This window comes from Siniperca chuatsi, linkage group LG21 (genome assembly GCF_020085105.1).
Source record: "Siniperca chuatsi isolate FFG_IHB_CAS linkage group LG21, ASM2008510v1, whole genome shotgun sequence".
Taxonomy (NCBI): Eukaryota; Metazoa; Chordata; class Actinopteri; order Centrarchiformes; family Sinipercidae; genus Siniperca; species Siniperca chuatsi.
In genome coordinates this window covers 12,166,291-12,184,966 of record NC_058062.1, presented here as the reverse complement: position 1 = coordinate 12,184,966, position 18,676 = coordinate 12,166,291, and the positions used below count along the sequence as shown (strand labels likewise).

Genomic DNA, 18,676 nt, shown 5'->3' with positions numbered 1-18,676 from the left:
AAAGCTTTCCAGTTCATTATCAAAATTAACACTAGCCTCATGAAGGTGAATGTAGTTAATCCTGTGAGGAGAACATGCGAGATAGACATGTAATATAAAGTCTAATATTTAATTATAAAATATTTAGATTTTTCTGTTCAAATAAAATGTAGAGACCTGACAAAAAGCTCTTTAAAATTCTACATATCTGAGTCTTATATGCTCACACATGCATGCATACACACACACAGTAAATACATTTCCATGTGTGGAGTGGGATGAGAATGAAGTCATTCATGTTTGACAACTAGCCGCTGTCCTGTCTGTCTGTACACACACTGAACTTGAACCAACCGAGCACTATGACAGCAGCTGTTTGAAAGAAAGGCGGCTCGGGACCGACCAAAGGAGCACTTTCATTTTATCGTTTGTGATAGAAATTTTCAACAAAAAAAGCTTATTTTGTACATGATCTTTCTACAGACATCAAATACAATATTGTTTCATTCAAACTCACTGGCAAGGCCCTTTGCTTCCTAAACCTATTGTTAATAAAAGAACAAACAATGAAAACTTCTTACCTTACTGTGCAAGCCATTACCTTTTTCCCCAAGTAAACTCTGTACTGTATGTAAAAGCCACAATTTCTATTATTTCCACATTACAATCTGTCTTCTTCTCTCAGCCACCTGCAGTGTGCATCGAGCAATGCAAACTGCCGTCCAGCACAAACATACCTTGTCTTTTCACAGGGAGGACGGTGATAAAAATCATCCCACAATACAGGAATACAAAGACACCTTTAACAAAGGCAATGATTCAATCTACCTGCTTATCGCCCCTGCTCTTTATATCTTCAGTGTCATAAAAAGCCTGCTTCACTGGTGGTGAGAAGTGACTTATGGATCACAGACTGCTGGGACAAATTAACATCCTCTTCTGAATTTGGAACATTTATCAATTGGGCTCACACAGGCCTGGGAATTTTGAGACTTTTGTTATCGTAGCAAACACATTTCGGTCAGAAGTCGGTTCAGGAGTGAGTGTATTTGTTTCGGAGTCATGATCATTTGTTTAGATTAGACAGGATTAATATCACACATTGAACTTGCCTAAAAAACAATGATGAATGATTGTTATAAGCAATTATTGAATATGGTTTAATACCCAAAGAAAGAAACACAGCCATCACTTCTAACTAGTGGGAGGGAGGATCATCCTGTCTCTGTGACAATGAGATCTGGCAGACCTGACATGAATTGTGTATTTGCCATAATTTACAAGCCTGCTGCAAATTAGTTTGTTACAAGCTTTGACACATTTGTCATTCCATGTTTAACCTAATTAACAAAAGTGTACAACTTTTGAGATTGTTAATACTTCGCACTGTTATCTGAGAGAATAAAAACCTGAATATCAATCTTCATTCTACTCTTTGCATACTGACCTTTTCTGATGGTCGATTCTTGTTTAGATCCAGTTAACTTGAAGCCAGAGTCAGATGTTAAACCTCAATCTTCATCTCAGTAAGAAATGATACTGATATATGAACTATTTTTCTAAAAAAAAAAAAAAAATCTACTTTTATCATTTTAGCATATTTATCATGTCTTGACTGTTCTTTGGCAATAAAATATACAAATTAACTTCATTATTTCCTGTCATTCTAAATGCGTAACATCAAAATAATTTTTAGAAATAAAAAAATTAAATCCTGCACATGACAGGAAAGTAACAATATACAATACACAGACATTATCAGCCTGTATTGTATAATCATTACCAAATGTAATTTTTAAATGTTTTTACTTATGTATACATTTAAAAATTGAAGATGTTTACATTTGCTGTATTAATGACAGAAAAATAATAAAACATCCAAAGTGTGTTTAAACAGTCTGATTACCTCTCAGACATTTCTCATTACATTTCCCAACAGCATTATACAATTGTGGCAGGATATCTGTTTGTCACACGACGTGTGCAACTTTAATAAAAACAGGACTGTGTCACCAATGAAAAAAAGAAAAATCATTATAATAATGAAGCCCACATAGAAGCCTAAACCAATGGGGGGGAAGTGGTAATTTATTCCAGCCAATCCCAGGCGGAGGGTGGAGTGACGATTTTAAAACTCCAACTCAAGTTGCTGTAACTTGTGGCTCCTCAGCTCACATTGTGGACCACAACATTCACGACTGCAGCTCCCATGACAGCCTAGGAAAACAAGACTAACGAACACAAACAAACAGGGAAGCAGAAGGAAAACAACGGACTCTTATTGATTGAAATTGTTAAAGGAATTGACTGTGGCGCACAGTGCGTAAAAGGCGCACTGGCCACTTTGCTGCTCGCTTGAATCCAGTAGTAACAATTGAGATTTGTTTTTAATTGAATTATATTTTCGGATTTTCATCCCCAAGTGGCTGCACAAATGTTAAAAATGACAGAGGAGCATGACAAGTGTGTCAGCGACCAGCCGTGTAGTCCATCGGGCACAAACAGCTCCATGTCTCAGGACGAGTCCGACTCCGATGCTCCGTCCTCACCGACTGGCTCCGATGGCCAAGGATCCCTGCTCGCCGGTTTGGGCAAGAAACTGGACTCCGAGGATGACGACCGGTTCCCAGCTTGTATACGGGACGCCGTCTCTCAGGTCCTCAAAGGATACGACTGGTCCTTGGTGCCCATGCCTGTGAGAGGAAACGGATCTCTGAAGAGTAAACCTCATGTCAAGAGACCCATGAATGCGTTCATGGTTTGGGCGCAAGCGGCCCGCAGAAAGCTGGCGGATCAGTATCCACACCTGCACAACGCCGAACTGAGCAAGACTCTGGGGAAACTGTGGCGGTAAGGAAACGTTTATTTTTTATTATAAATAGAAAAGCAGGGATAAAGAGGGTGAAGATGAACATTAAAAGAAAATAAGGACAGAGTGGTTGTAGCTACAAATTTGGGCATGGAGGCAATTATTTCATACATAATATTTTCTGTTAAAAGCTTGCGCAATTACATAGAAATATAAATTTTACTAAATTTTAAAAAAATGTTGATTTTGAATCTTAATGATTTAGAAGTAATTAAAAAAGGAAAACTGGCATTTTCTTCTGACCTCTTGACAATTAATAAAAAGCTCTTAAGTAACTTTGGCCATCTAACCTAATTTAAATTTTGTTTTGTTTAGTTTGAGTGCATACATTTGAATGTTTTTATAATTTTTTTTCACAATAGTTTGCTCTCGGAAAGTGAGAAGAGGCCGTTTGTAGAGGAAGCTGAGAGGCTTCGGGTTCAGCACAAGAAAGATCATCCAGACTACAAGTACCAGCCCCGGCGACGGAAGAATGTGAAACCAGGCCAGAGCGACTCAGACTCAGGAGCAGAACTGGCACATCACATGTATAAAGCGGAACCAGGGATTGGAGGACTGGCAGGGATGACTGATGCACACCACCACCCTGAACATGCAGGTATGTTGTCACATTGAAAATAATGCATCAAACACAAGTAGTTTTATTTTAGGAATTAAGTTGTTTTAGGCTACTGTAAATTGTTTAAATCGTTTTGTATTTGGAGTGATGAAGCCTCCCACTTTATTTCTGATTATTTTCTTTTCAGGGCAGCCCCATGGTCCCCCTACACCGCCCACTACTCCCAAAACAGACCTGCACCACGGGGTGAAGCAGGATTTGAAACACGAAGGCCGTCGTCTTGTTGACAGCAGCAGGCAAAACATCGACTTCAGCAACGTAGACATCTCTGAGCTCAGCACTGATGTCATCAGCAACATGGAAACCTTCGATGTGCACGAATTTGACCAGTACCTCCCGCTCAACGGCCATGCCTCAGGCTCCTCCACCCTGCCTTCAGACCACAGCCAGGCTCCGGCGCCTGGTAGCTCTTACACTTCCTCATACAGCCACACAGGCGCCAATGGGTCAGCGTGGAGCCGCAAGAGCACCATGTCCTCCACTTCTCCCTCCACCAGCGAGGTGGGCCAACACCGGCTCCACATTAAAACAGAGCAACTGAGTCCCAGCCACTACAGCGAGCACTCCCACAGGTCACCCACACACTCTGATTACGGCTCCTATAGTAGCCAGGCCTGTGTCACCTCAGCCACGTCAGCTGCCTCGGCTGCAGCCTCTTTCTCCAGCTCCCAGTGTGACTATACTGACATCCAGAGCTCCAACTATTATAATCCTTACTCTGGCTACCCTTCTAGCATCTACCAGTATCCCTACTTCCACTCATCCAGGCGGCCCTACGGCAACCCGATCCTCAACAGTCTGTCCATGGCTCCTCCCCATAGCCCCACCACCTCCAGCTGGGACCAGCCCGTCTACACCACCCTGTCTCGACCTTAAGGGGACAAGAAACTGTCAGTTCGCACCAGAGACTCATTCAGATTGATGCACTACTAATGAAGGAAGTAAGGAGCAGGTGGAGAAGTTTGTGTGTTTAAGGGGGGGGGTGTAGTAGGCTACCTGTGACCATTTGAACGTGAACACAAAAGAAAAAGTGCCTGCTGATTTTATACAAAGCTATATCGTTGCAATGAAAAACACTTGTACAGACTTTTTACACAAAGACAAATTGTGTTGTTGGTGAGCCAAACTCCTCCATGAGGACATATCGCCTACGCCTACATCCTGTACATCCCCCATCTTTCCAGTTTAAGACTGCACGTGTGTGCACACACTTGAGGTAAAGCAAAGGCCTGCCACTGAGTTGTGTAGGAGAGAAACGGTTTGGCTCAATGCTGTCATGAAGCAGATGGAGAAGCAGATACATTGGAGAATGTACACAGGACCAATTATGTGAATTCACAGTAAAATTTACATCAATGGCCAGAGCTATATCGCAGCACATTTGCATCAGTGGATCAGTCTTAACTAAATGGCTCATATGAATCTTAGTGTCATTTCGGCATAAAAGTCTTATATGTATTTATGTTCATGCATTATTGCTTTCTTTTTTTGTTCTTAAGTAGATCAACACATGTAATGTGGGTTTGGTTATTTATAGTACTGTTTTGCTTTTAATGAAAAAGGTAAATGAAGTGAAAGACAGCACAAGCACAATAATTTTGATATCATTCCGTTGAAGACCAATTTCCAGTAACATCTCCATTCCAAGTTGTAAGCTGGACCAACAGACTCACACAGGACAGAACAGGTGTCTGAAAGCTATGCTTGGCAAATTGCAATTAGTCATGATCTAGGGTTAAAGGAAATGGGGTAAAATAACACCACACACTCTGAGTGACATGTCAGCTGGACCTCCTGTATATGTGGATGGACAACATGCGGATATGTGTGTGTGTACATGCATCCGTGTGTATGTGTGTGTCAAGGAGATAAAGTGCTTCTGTATGTGTGAGCCATTTCCTTTGGGAAGAGATACATATCCCATGACATAATACACACCAAATGATATTTAAAAAAACTCTTTACTGAAAATTATCTTTGAACTTTATCCGTGACTCAAAGAAGAGTATTTAGGGTTTAAGGAGGAATTTAAGAGTGTGTGAGCATTTGCCCATATTTATCAACCATCAAGTGCCAACTCACTGCTGCAGTCTTGTGCAAAATGTTTTTGTGCCTTCTAATGCTTATTGTCAGTATTTCAATATGAAATTGAATTATTAACAAACTTCAGGCAGCACACAATCAGTAATCCACACCAGAAACTCCTACAGTTAACCTGATTATATCCTTAATTTGATATCATTCCTTACAGCCTTGGCTTGTAATATTCTGTGAGATGCTGTATGAGTTTGTATTTTCCCACAGAACTGTGTTTTGTATATTATTCTGATGTATAATTTTGAGAAAGGCTGTGAAAAGTATTGTTGTTCTATTAACTAGAGTTTCATTCACACATGCTCAGCTAACCCATTCGCTGGCCATTTTTAAAAAATAAATACTTTTTCTTGATATTTGTCTTTGTCATTCTTATTTCATCCATATTTAATTTCAACTTGTTCATATTTGTTCTGAAATATATTTGGAAACAATGTGTGAAAAAATAAATGGAATTAATTGCATTGACGGGAGCATGTTTATGGGTTTGCCTTTGTGCTGGATACCAGCTGTTCATATTAGCCTTGTCAAACATCTGTACTGAGAGCTACAGCTGTGAGGGGAGGCCACTGAAATCTTTAGGGAATTATTCTTAGATCTTATCCCTCTGAACAGTTTTCCACAGTGACCATAATTAAACCCTCATAGTCAATTTAATTGGATGCTACTTAAATTAAGTGGACGTGTAAGTCTATCAACGTGTTTTTCAAAATGCAAAATACATGTTAAATTCTTCTTTTGCTGTAGACATCACAAGAGTTTCATCTAGTCAGTTTTTTGAGAAATATGCAGGTGTCGAAAATAAAACCAACATATGTTGCAGTAAACAGCTTTTCTCCATTTCTGGTGCCACTCCTCATAACCTTATGACCTTACAGGGCCTTGAGTTGACAATATATGGCTATAAATGTATCTACCAAAATAGTAATGTTCAGATTTTTCCTTAAACCTCCAACAAGAGAGGAATGAGGAGAGATCCCATCTCTTCTGGTCTGGTGGGTAGAATGCTCAAGTTGGCCCTGGCATGCATGCCAAGCAGCCGTCCCTAACCAGCCCAGGGAAAAGCCAAGTGCCAGGGCCGCGCTGCTGAATTTTAATGATTCATTATGCTGTCGAGGGGCCCCTTTGTGTCCCTTTATCCGGAGAGCTAGAAAGGAATTAATTGGACAGAAAATGGAAGGGCAAGGGGAACTGACAAGCCATTAAGAGGGTCCTGAATGAACGATTAGATGCACATGGGGGAGGACCCCCCCCCTCGCTGTCTCATATCACAACGCTCCACAAACAAAAAAACAAGAACAACCACAATGACCACCAGACCAAACTGTAGAAATCATATCAGCGCACATAATCTGTAGATAATAAAAGATGATAATACCACAGCAGATGGGGTGTGGGTGGCTCAAAACGACTTGTTTTTCTTTCCTCAAAGTCTTTTTTTTTTTCACCAGTGTTGCCAAATACTTTCAGGAGGAACTCTTGAGAAAGAACAGGAGTGAATAAAAGTGAGGCAAAAAGGCTCTTCAGGGTGCTTGGGTCCTGTTTCCATGGAACATGTCCACAGTTTCTGATTGGGCCTCTTGAAAGCCTTACTGTAAATAACAAAAAAAAAAAAAAAAAAAAAAAAAAACTGGAATGAGGGGGGACTTCACTGGAGTTACATCAGCCCAACATCAAGTATACTGAATGAAGGAATGGATGAATGAATGAAGGAACATTTTTACACCACATTTGCACCATTGTCTGAGAAGAACTGTATATTTATGGACAAACTCACATCGGGACAACCACAGTGCACCATAACACTGTACATATACAGTAGTAGTATACAGTAGAGTGCTTACACACACAAACTCTCCCACTTCACACTCATATGCAGAAATTGGAAGTGAAATATAATTTACAGTAATTTTAACACTGCTGCACTGAGGCTGTACTACATTCCAGCTGTCACAGTTATTGTTGATGGAAGAAGGGCGTTATTGGCCGAAGTGGGAGTTGTGGTCTTGGACCCAGAGGACATGAGGGGGAAGCGAAATGAACCCAGTGAAACTGGTGCGTCCACCACCTGACCACATCCCATTGTTAGGAGCAGGATAACTCGCCTGGTAATAGTCTCATCCTGTTTAATGAGGCTGGCTGACTCAGGGCATGTTTCGGGGAAAAAGAGGGAGCTGGGAACTGTGAAAACTCTGAGAATTCGAGGCTGATTTGCAAGGGAAATGAAGTGGACATAAAGCATGGTTATTACCTGCCACTGAATCTGCCCAGCCTGATTCCACTTGACACACTGTTCTCTGAATCTTCATAGTGCATACAGCTAATGTCATCATCAATGACAATTTATTTTGTTTACAAAAAGAAAATATGTTCCCTGCAACAAATGATAAAATTAATTAGTTAGAGTTAGATAAAAGATGAAGTTATGTTGGTGTGTATTTTCTAACCCTTATTACTGTATGAAATAAAATGAATTCATCATTCTCATACAATTGGGTGATGCCTTAAACACTTTTGAACTAGAGCAGTTCTACTTTAGTTTATTTCACTAATTTGCAGATAATATTGTGACTAAGAGGTTTGCCTCTGGAACTTTGATGTATAGATCAAGTCAAAATGGTAGTAGTATATTCTTTAAAAAAAAGCTGTCTGACCTACTTGTTTGCTGCAGTATCTCACACTGCTTCTAAAGCAAACACTATTTTCAGCTGCTCCACCCAAGTAAATTACTTCCTGGGGCTTATTTTGCCTTGTCTCCCTGTCCTTCTCACTAAATAAAGTAGTTTATTTTATTATTGGTGTCTCCTGTGCTTGCTGGCATGACCTGGCCAAGCTAAACAGGGTGGCAGACAGAACCAACATTAACTTCCCCAGTTCCTCACGGATGGGCCCGCACAAAGAGGGAGGGGGGGAAGCTCCCGAAATGCCACTAAATTGATGCTGGCTGCATCAAGGTCACCTACGATTAGCCAGCAATACTTACGTCAACCAGTTCCTGCGAGGACCTGACACTAACTTCAACCAGTTTAGCTACTTAAACGGAAAGTAAAATGTTTAAGGAAAAAAAAAAAAAGAGGATCTTTCAAAGTGTCTGGAGGGACAAGTCCAAACCATAATGGTTTTGGTTTAAATGTCAATAAAGTTGCAGTTTGTTTGTACTTTAAGGATTGAAATATTTCTTGGTAAATCCTGAGGGATCAGTGAATAAAGCTCTTCAGAAACTTAATCATAAAATCTCAAATGTGGTGCTTCAGTCAGGCATGGGAAAAAAAAAATCAACTTTGAAGTAAATCTGTCCCAGTGGAGTGACTGATTATGATTGTTTACTGAAAAGATAATCAGACCTGGGTCTAAAACTATTTGCAAATAATTCTCAGTGTCTGTTTCAACCTGCTCGGAGTACCAGATGGGGAGGGATTACTGCACCACGGAAAGTCAGAGAATGTCAGGTTACTTTTATTACTTTTCTAATTAAACTTTCTGGTACTTGTAAATTTCACATTTGTTAAAAAAATCACATTTCTAATACACATAAAAGTATAAAAAACAAAGGTTGGATATTATTTTTAAATAAATAAAAATTTTACCAAAAAAGTGGGGTTCATAAGCACTGTAAAATGGTGATATTGATGAAGACAAACAGTCATCAGGTGGAGTGTTCCAATTTAAAAAAAAAAAAGGGAGAAAAGAAAATTGAAAAAAATACAGCAACAATTTGACATCTGGTCATGTTCTGTTCTCTGAACAGTTGTCCACAGTCTTTCACTTTCTTTTTTCATTTGTTCTCTCCTTTTCACTTTTTCTTGGCACATCCCAATTGTGAATGGGGTGGCAGCATAGCTGCTCATCTTCTTTGCACAGTTTTAAGACTTGTTGATTAGTAACTATGACTGTGTTTTCATTGTCACAGATTTCTGCTTTTGTTGAACTGTGGCACATTTCCATCGTTATGTACTTTCGCCATCTTTACTTGAAGTTCCCATCTCAACCTTTTTCCCTTCACACTTCCTGTCTCCCTACTCATCACAGAGTGAGTTTACTGTCGTGTGTTTCAGTCACACAGACTGGTTTAACATAATATTTTTTGTCCCCCTTGAAATTTTAAATGTAAAAAAAGGTGTGGAGCTTTTTAAAAAGGACAAATGATCTTGTTTTGCATGTATGTGAAAATCTTCTGGCCATCAAGAATAAGGACATTATTTACATTTTACTGTAATTTAAAGTGACATGAGTGGGGACTTGATGGTTATTGAGACCCACAATCATTAATTCAAAATTGTTATGTCAATGAGGGAATCTCTTCTGGCCAATTTAATTAACATTAGTATATTCCTGCCTCCTCTACACACACTTACATTATTACCCTGCCCCACAGCACCCACACAAGTTGCACTCCTCTGTCACCGATGAGACAGAGGAGAGAGAGAGAGAGAGACTGAGCCACCAGCATGTGGGATCCTGTAAGACCCTGGAATGTGAAGTGTGGGAGGAACATTTGCCACAAAATTTTCAGGCTACTGATGCAGGAGGTAGTAGAGGTAGAGACAAAGCAAGAGAAGAGAATGGAAGAGGGAAAAGAAGTCAACAAAATATGATGAAGAGAGAGGGAAGAAAGAGGAGGAAATGGACAGAGGGCTGGAAAGTCTCAGGTAGAAAGAAAAATAAGAAAAATATCTCTTCCTTATTTCTCTTGTTTGCAGAGTTGCTTGGCAGAGAGTGTAGCAGGGACAGCAGGACCAGAGTTTTAAATGTAGCTCAGTGTTGGCAGAGCTGTGCGTGAGTGCACTCTGTGGGAGCACCAAATTTTGTCGCCCAGCACAACATGGCGATTCAGACAAAAAACAGCAGAGCCCATCAGAACCCATTTACCCTGCTAGTGCATATATACCCCACAAGCCTCCGGTTGATTTTTCCATATTCACAAGCTCAATTCTCACAAGCTTATATACTATAGTGCCATGAGGAATGCATTTTAAAACCATGTCTGGGATGCCACACTTTCTCTGGTTTCTGGGCCATACAGAAACCAGGACAGTACACCGCAACATATTAGGTGACCATTGCAATATTTGTTTAATACGCATATGATCAGCAACACATGTCCATCCTCTCATACTTGATATCTTTTGTGGTATGACAAAAAGCAGGGGAGAGGGGAAAAATAAGGAAGAGTTTGTTCTCCCATGTGGTTTTGGCCCATTCTGAGGGGCTTGGAGCAATGCCAGTCTATCCCTGGTCCAGCCTTTGATATGGATGGGGTTCATTATGTAACTGAATCTATTGTCAGAGAATAAAACAATATGGGGCCCGCAGGAGAGGTGTGTTGTGTGTGTTTTTGTGGACCACAGAGGACCTAAAAAGCAAGTGGCTGAATGGGCATTTACACAACCCTCTCACATCTCTCAACACTCCTGGTCCCTACTTTGGCTTTAAATGAGCAACACACTGTATCAACAGCAATGATCTAACAGGTCTCTCACTTTGCAATTGTAGTGAAATGTGTTAGAGCATTTAGCAACAAATCTTTCAAGAATTCATTCACTTGTTTTTTTCCCCTGTTTTCACTCTTTTTTTGCATTCACACAACTGCAAGGAATAAGTATAAAGCCTGAGCTGAATTATAGCAGCCTTTACCACCTCCCAAGAACTAACAATGGGTAGCATCACAAATTAACCTGCTTACTTCCTCCCTGCTGTTTCCTCTTATGCAACGCAAAACTATCAAAAACCTTAGTCTCAACACCAAACCCAAGAACATCATCAGCTGCATTCAGTCAACAAACAATCTCAACAGGACCGCAACAAACATAAATAGAGGTAAAGCAACCATGAGACTGGCTTTCACCCTCATTCTCTGTCTTGCCCTTCTCCTGCTACAGCTAGACCCCCTTTTCCTGGGACTGCGGCCTCAGTGAGGCTGGGGAGCTGGGACTGAGCATGGGTAGTGAGAGGAAGTCTTAGCCTTTTAGTGGTCTGCTGAGTTCATTACAGCTGAGCTATGGTGAGAGCAACAAACCTCAGCGTGGTTGCAGAGGACACCCACTGCACAATGCTCTGGCGCCTCCAACCCGACACTGGGTCCCTGACTGTCGCTTGCTCTCACAGACCAGGAGACACAGGGGACATATAGGCCGTGAACTGTGGCTTTAGGGCTTTGGAACAGTGTTTGATACCTGTCAGCGCTATGCTGGAGACCAGCAGTTGGATTTGACTGCAGCAGCTAAATGCTGCTCAATGCAAATGGGTACAGCAAGTTATATTTGGACTGGCAGAGGCAGATGATGATTTGAATGAATGAAAATGAGGGTTGTTTGAGGGCAAGATATTAGAGGGTGAAAGATAAAGCATACGCAAACTTTACGGTCGTGCTAGCTTTTTGCCAAACTTGGTGTTCTGCGATGTGAACTCAAGGAGCGGATGACTCAGTGTAGGTAAATGGTCAAAAGGTGGAGTTTGTGTCTGGGAGGGTCAACCTTGACCACAAAACATCCAGTAATAGAAGACTGGAGTGAGACTCGAGTCTGTGGTTTCCAATCCTTTTTTCTCTACTTCGTATTCCTTAAGTTAATGTTTGACTAGGTCCTGCTCTATTTCTTTCTCCCACGTCGAGAATCAACATGACAACAGCGACAATTATATTCATGAAATTTCATAGAGAAACAACAACTATGTTTGACAGCACTATGTTGACTTTTCAGGAAGGCCAGGAATGAGCATTATGCTAGCACTCAGTAAGGACACCCACAGCCAGAACCCCCCAAAAAATAAATGGCCTGATTTGGGTTCAAAATCAACATAAACCAGAGATCAAAAGTCTGCCTGTTTAGTCATTAAGCAGCTTACTGGTTGTGTATTCATAAAAAAAAAAAAAAAAAAAAAAAAAAAAAAAAACACTCAACAAAACGATTCAATAAAACAATTTAAATCTCACGTCTGATGCTGGATGCTCAAATTCCCTCATGACCATAGATAAAAGCTAAAATTCCCTCATGACCATAGATAAGTCTCTCTTACAAGTCTCTCCTCAGTTCTTCAGCCAAGAGTCAAAAGAAGGGACCTGCTTCCCCCCCCCCAATGTTTCACTGTCCAAGTCGTCCTACAACCCACTTCCAGTCACATGTTGCAACCCAGCTAGCTGCATCATTCCTCAATAAAAGAAAAAACTGAAAAGCACCATTTGTCTTAGTGACAGACTCATGAAGTCACATGATTATGAAGTAATGGCATTTTAAATGTCTGAGACAAACACATGAGAGAGAATGGCAAAGAGAAGATAGAGCTGCTAGGCTGCATTAAGGGTGACGTAGTGATCTCTTGCTTGTGCCAGCAAGGCAAACTATCCACTGTTAGAGCTAATGAGCTTTAACTTTGACCCCTTGGCTAGGCAGGGGAACTGGTGCTAGACTGCTCCTGGTACTGCTGGACTGTTTTTATGGTTTCATGGAGGAGGAGTGGGCTGGAGGGGAAATGGTAAAGCTTTCCAGTGTACAAGAATATGTTGCTACAGAAATGGACATGTAGTCTGAATCATCTGACAACTCCAGTTATTTCTCCTCTATTTTTTAAATGAGCTGATGAGAAAGGAACTCTCCTTTAAGTTTGTCCTTTGGGCAGTTACTGTTTAACTTCTTGCTAATTTGATTTGGATCTCAATATTGAGTTATAAAAGCTATCGTTATGTCTGTTCTGCTATGTTAAGTCACATATGCCAAAGATTTTGTACAAAAGGTATGCATAAGAAACACTCACACACACACCTAGCCAGGTAGCTAGCATTTCACTTCCTGGCAGTGTTGAAGTGGGGTAGGATGGTGTGCAGGGATTATACGATCGAATGTGAAAAGTGATCTGTAGTTTGTGAGGACGGCTTTTTTAATAAAACAGACCTTTCACTGCTTTGCGGTGTGATATCCCTGAGAAGAGGTGCACTCATTGCTGCAGGGGAGGGAGACGGGGACAGCACAGGGCAACCACATGGGCCGGCTAACTGGTGAAGGTTACTGGAGGTCAGAAATCCACAATATAATGGATAAAATTACTGGAGTAGGCAAATCATTTAAAAGGTACTCCTGGATAAAGCCAGACAGTTTCTAAAAATTATACTGGCACTCACAGGTTATCTGCATTGCTTGGTAAGCAGAAGAAATAAGGGTTGTCATACAGTAACAACCCTTATTTCTTCTGCTTACCAAGCACAATACTATAAATAGTCAACCTGTTTATGTGCTTTCAGTCTCAAAAGGCAGGTGTGGTGGCGTGACTGGTTAAACTAGTTGAATCAAAGATGCTTCTGCTTGCCGTAGGGCCCTTGGTGTTTATGGTGTGATGCATATCAAAAAATGAGTGATGCACTAGACCGTTCTCATTTTGACAGTGTTTGGCATTTCAACTCATCAAATACAGACGTACTGTAACTAATACCATAAATATTAGCAGCATTGCATTTAGGAGTGCCAGAGCAGGGGTCTCTGTATTGTGCTTATTGGCACACGTACACTGTAAATGGACTATTAGTTACATCAGTGCTTCTTGCTATGACAAGTTAAACTACCTTGGGAGAGGTTGAGTAGAGAGCAGGGCTGCCTCAAGTCTTCAGTATGCGTGTGACGCATGGCTGGTATAATCTGATCTAATCTAAATTTTCACCATTTGCTTCAAGAGCAGCAATTTTATTAAATATCACCGAACGAGTGCACCCCTCGTCTGAAAATAAAAGTTCCAATAGCAATAAATTAACTGACCGAATTAAATTGTGGTCAGTTTTATTTCTTTTTTGTTAGATGCCTTCATAAAACCATTTTATTCTCACCAACACAATTATGTTTTTTTTTTAAGATGATGAATATATTGTTGTTGTTTATTTAAATTGTTTGGTTACATAAATAAAGACTATCTTACAAGTGATTCTTAGGCCTGCATACTTCATTCTACTAGGACTGGTTAGCTGACTTTATTCATGCTGCTGCTAGTGGTTACTCAGGAATTCAGTTTCTTTCCCCATCATTCTTGACACTTTTGAAAGTTGACACTTTTGCTTTCTTTCCTTTTCTCCAATTATAGGGTGCATGTGCATGTAAAGCATGTGTGTGTGTGTGTGCGCACACACACTGCTCTCCCAGGATGGGACTAATCCCAGGGTGGCAGGAGTGGGAGGGGGAGCCAGCACATGTACAAATCTTTCAACTGCGGTTTGCGATGTTTAGTCTTGCTTCGTCAGCACTTCTTGAACCCAGTCCAGAAAAGCTTTCAATCGGCCATAATTCTAGACTCCCTCTGCATCATGAAGCCCAATCATCCTCTCTGCCCAGAGGACTTCCCCATCACAAGATGAAAAGAACAACAAAATTAATATAACAAAATTATCATCAAAATGTGATGTTGATTTCCTCAGGAAGTAAAGAAGGAGCGCCTTTGGTCTCTAAAGGTTTTTGCCCTGCAGGGACTTTCCAAATATCACTCATGATCTTTCATCACAAGGCAGGTTGGCACCACCATGGCTAAGGTATCACTTGCTTTTCATCCCAATTTCTCTCCCCCCCTCCCTCTCTCTTGTCCCCAGATCTCCTCTGATATATCTCCAGGCCAGCTGATTTGTGTAGCAAAACAAGCCACATTCTGGCACGAAGGTCGAGGGGGTTTCCCCTAAATTTTTGGGCTTCAGTTCATCTCTGGCATCCCTGTCAAAATACAACCCACAGCCATGTAACATGATCAGATAGCATCTGAGAGCATGGAAAGGTGCATGCATGTCACATGCCTGTTTGATAAAATCTTCTTCTTTTCCTTTCGGCTGTTCCCTTTCAGGGGTCGCCACAGCGAATCATGTGCCTCCATCTAACCCTGTCCTCTGCATCCTCCTCACTCACACCAATTAACTTCATGTCCTCTCTCACTACATCCATAAATCTCCTCTTTGGTCTTCCTCTAGACATCCTGCCTGGCAGCTCCAACCTCAACAATATATTCACAGTCTCTCCTCTGAACATGTCCAAACCACCTCAATCTGGCCTCTCTGACTTTATCTCTGAAACATCTAACATGAGCTGTCCCTCTGATGTACTCATTCCTGATCCTGTCCGTCCTCGTCACTCCCAAAGAGAACCTCAACATCTTAAGCTCTGCTACCTCCAGCTCTGCCTCTTGTCTTTTCTTCAGTGCCACTGTCTCTAAACTGTACATCATCGCTGAACACCTTTCCTTTCATTCTTGCTGATACTCTTTTATCACACAACACACCTGACACTTTTCTCCACCCGCTCCAACCTGCTTGCACTCGCCTCCTCACCTCTTTTCCACAGTCTCCATTGCTCTGAACCGTTGACCCTAAGTACTTTAAGTCCTGCACCTTCACCTCTGCTCCCTGTAACCTTACCGTTCCACCTGGGTCCCTCTCATTGACACACATGTATTCTGTCTTACTGCGGCTAAGCTTCATTCCTCTGTTTTCCAGAGCAGACCTCCATCTCTCTAGATTTTCCTCCACCTGCTCCCACTACAAATCACAATGTCATCCGCAAACATCATAGTCCATGGAGATTCCTGTCTAACCTCATCTGTCAGCCTGTCCATCACCAGAGCAAACAAGAAGGGGCTCAGAGCCGATCCTTGATGCAGACCCACCTCCACCTTGAACTCCTCTGTCACACCTACAGCACACCTCACCACGGTCTTACAGCTCTCATACATGTCCTGCACCACTCTAACATACTTCCCTGCCACTCCAGACTTCCTCATACAGTACCACAGCTCCTCTCTTGGCACCCTGTCATACGCTTGCTCTAGATGTACGAAGACACAATGCAACTCCCTATGACCTTCTCTGTACTTCTCCATCAGCATCCTCAACGCAAATACTGCATCTGTTGTACTCTTTCTAGGCATGAAACCATATTGCTACTCACAAATGCTCACCTCTGCCCCTCACCAGCCTAGCTTCCACTACTCTTTCCCACAACTTCATTGTATGGCTCATCAGCTTTATTCCTCTGTAGTTGCCACAGCTCTGCACATCTCCCTTGTTCTTAAAAATTGGCACCAGTACACTTCTCCTCCATTCCTCGGGCATCCTCTCACTCTCCAAGATCTTGTTAAACAAACTAGTCAGAAACTCTACTGCCACCTCTCCTAGACATTTCCATACCTCCACAGGTATGTCATCAAGACCAACTGCCTTTCCACTCTTCATCCTCTTCAACATCCTCCTCACTTCACTCTTGCTAATCTTTGCTACTTCCTGCTCCACACCAGTCACCTCTTCTACTCTTTGATCCTTTCATTTTCCTCATTCATTAACTCTTCAAAGTACTCCTTCCATCTTCCCATCACACTCCTGGCACCTGTCCTTATCCTTATCATCCTTATCTTTAATCACCCTAACCTGCTGCACATCCTTCCCATCTCTATCTCTTTGTCTGGCCAACCTGTACAAATCCACCTCTCCCTCTTTAGTGTCCAGCCTAGCATACAAGTCCTCATATGCTCTTTGTTTGGCCTTTGCCACCTCTACCTTCACCTTACGCTGCATCTCCCTGTACTCCTGTCTACTCTCTTCAGTCCTCTCAGTGTCCCACTTCTTCTTAGCTAGCCTCTTTCTCTGTATACACTCCTGAACTTCCTCGTTCCACCACCAAGTCTCCTTATCCACTTTCCTCTTACCAGATGACACACCGAGTACCCTCCTACCTGTCTCCCTGATCACATTAGCTGTAGTGGTCCAGTCATCTGGGAGCACTTCCTGACCACCCAGAGTCTGTCTCAGCTCCTCCCTGAAAACTACACAGCATTCTTCCTTTTTCAACTTCCACCACTTCGTCCTCTGCCCTGCTTTTGTCCTCTTCATCTTCCTCACCACCAGAATCATTTTACACACTACCATCCTGTGTTGTCTGGCTACACTCTCCCCAACCACTACTTTACAGTCACTGGTCTCTTAAGTTAATACATTTAGCTTAGCAATACACGAAATACGAATTTCAGTGAACTTGTCATTATTCTGTTTACACTGGTAGAATGTTTTGTTTGCTGCATATACTCTTCATTAGATTTTATTTTAGACTCAAGCAGTAATATTAGTATTTATTATAAGGCTGTCTTTTTGTTGTTTGTGTTTACTTATACACATACATACACACGTGTATAAGGGACCTCAAGGACACACTTCTCTACCCTCACTCTCATTGTGGACACTGCACCTTCAGCTATAACAACACTCAGTGGCCAAACACAGGACAACTGCTCAGCACAGTAATAACTTTGCATCTGTCGACCAACAGATGCAAAGCTGTCCGGTCACCCAGACCCTCAATTCATAACAACAGCTGAGGCTCAACCCTTTTCCTTGCAACCTCTGTATGACGAGTTGCAACATAACCTCAAATACAATCGCTCCTCAAACTGTTATTGTTCAGCCTTTTAACTTTTTATTTTCCCTAAACAATATTTTTAACTACCCTTCTTCCTAAAATAATTAAAATTTAGCTTATAAACATCCATTCAACATTGATCTAAAACTAAAATTAGACATGCTGAGGCTCCACGTGCATCATCCCAATTCCCATTTCTCATCATCAAAACCCACTCAACCCATTCACTCGAGCAACACAAGGAAATAGAAGCAGGGCCTCTTGTACCAGATAAACACACTTTAATGACACACCTCCCGCACATATACTTCCTCTCTCTGGGCAGGGAGAAAGTGCAATCAAACAGAAGAAAGTGGGGGATGTGTGTGTCATCTTCACTTTCTCCTGCAAAATATGAGACCCACAGGTGGTTAAAGCAGATCTGGAAAAGAGGAGATTTCCACCTGTTCTCCCATTTACCATAGAAACCAGTCACAGCTGAGCAATATGAACCTCTTCAATGTAAAACAAAACTGTAAATCGTTTTGGTTGTAAAAGTGTGGCTTAGCACTGACAAAAAAATATATGTACTTACTGCAGTATGTAATAGATGATGAATGTATTTCCATAAAAAGGAGTTGTGCCATTCAAAAGTCCTGGGGACTGACTGTGAAAACACATTGAGGAGTTCACCACAAGATGACACTGCAGCACTTCAAACTGATTTTGATCCTGAGATCTGTTGCTCCACCAAGTGTTCAGAAGAACACATTA

The 18,676-nt window shown here is 41.5% G+C and overlaps 1 protein-coding gene across 1 annotated transcript; it reads left to right on the top strand.

Moving 5' to 3' along the window:
- The first annotated feature begins 1,848 nt into the window (after positions 1-1,848).
- Positions 1,849-5,915, top strand: LOC122869142 (transcription factor Sox-8). Its single transcript, XM_044181812.1, has 3 exons — positions 1,849-2,829; positions 3,211-3,446; positions 3,595-5,915. Exons 1-3 carry the CDS (start codon positions 2,414-2,416, stop codon positions 4,341-4,343), a joined length of 1,401 nt encoding a protein of 466 aa, XP_044037747.1. The 5' UTR covers positions 1,849-2,413; the 3' UTR covers positions 4,344-5,915.
- Positions 5,916-18,676: the final 12,761 nt, after the last annotated feature.

Bases quoted from the DNA above. Each gene is read 5' to 3' on its own strand.
- LOC122869142 (XM_044181812.1), top strand. From the start codon at position 2,414: ATGTTAAAAATGACAGAGGAGCATGACAAGTGTGTCAGCGACCAGCCG. The intron at 2,830-3,210 runs GTAAGGAAACGT...TTTTCACAATAG, and splicing joins ACTCTGGGGAAACTGTGGCG to TTTGCTCTCGGAAAGTGAGA. The intron at 3,447-3,594 runs GTATGTTGTCAC...TTTTCTTTTCAG, and splicing joins CCACCACCCTGAACATGCAG to GGCAGCCCCATGGTCCCCCT.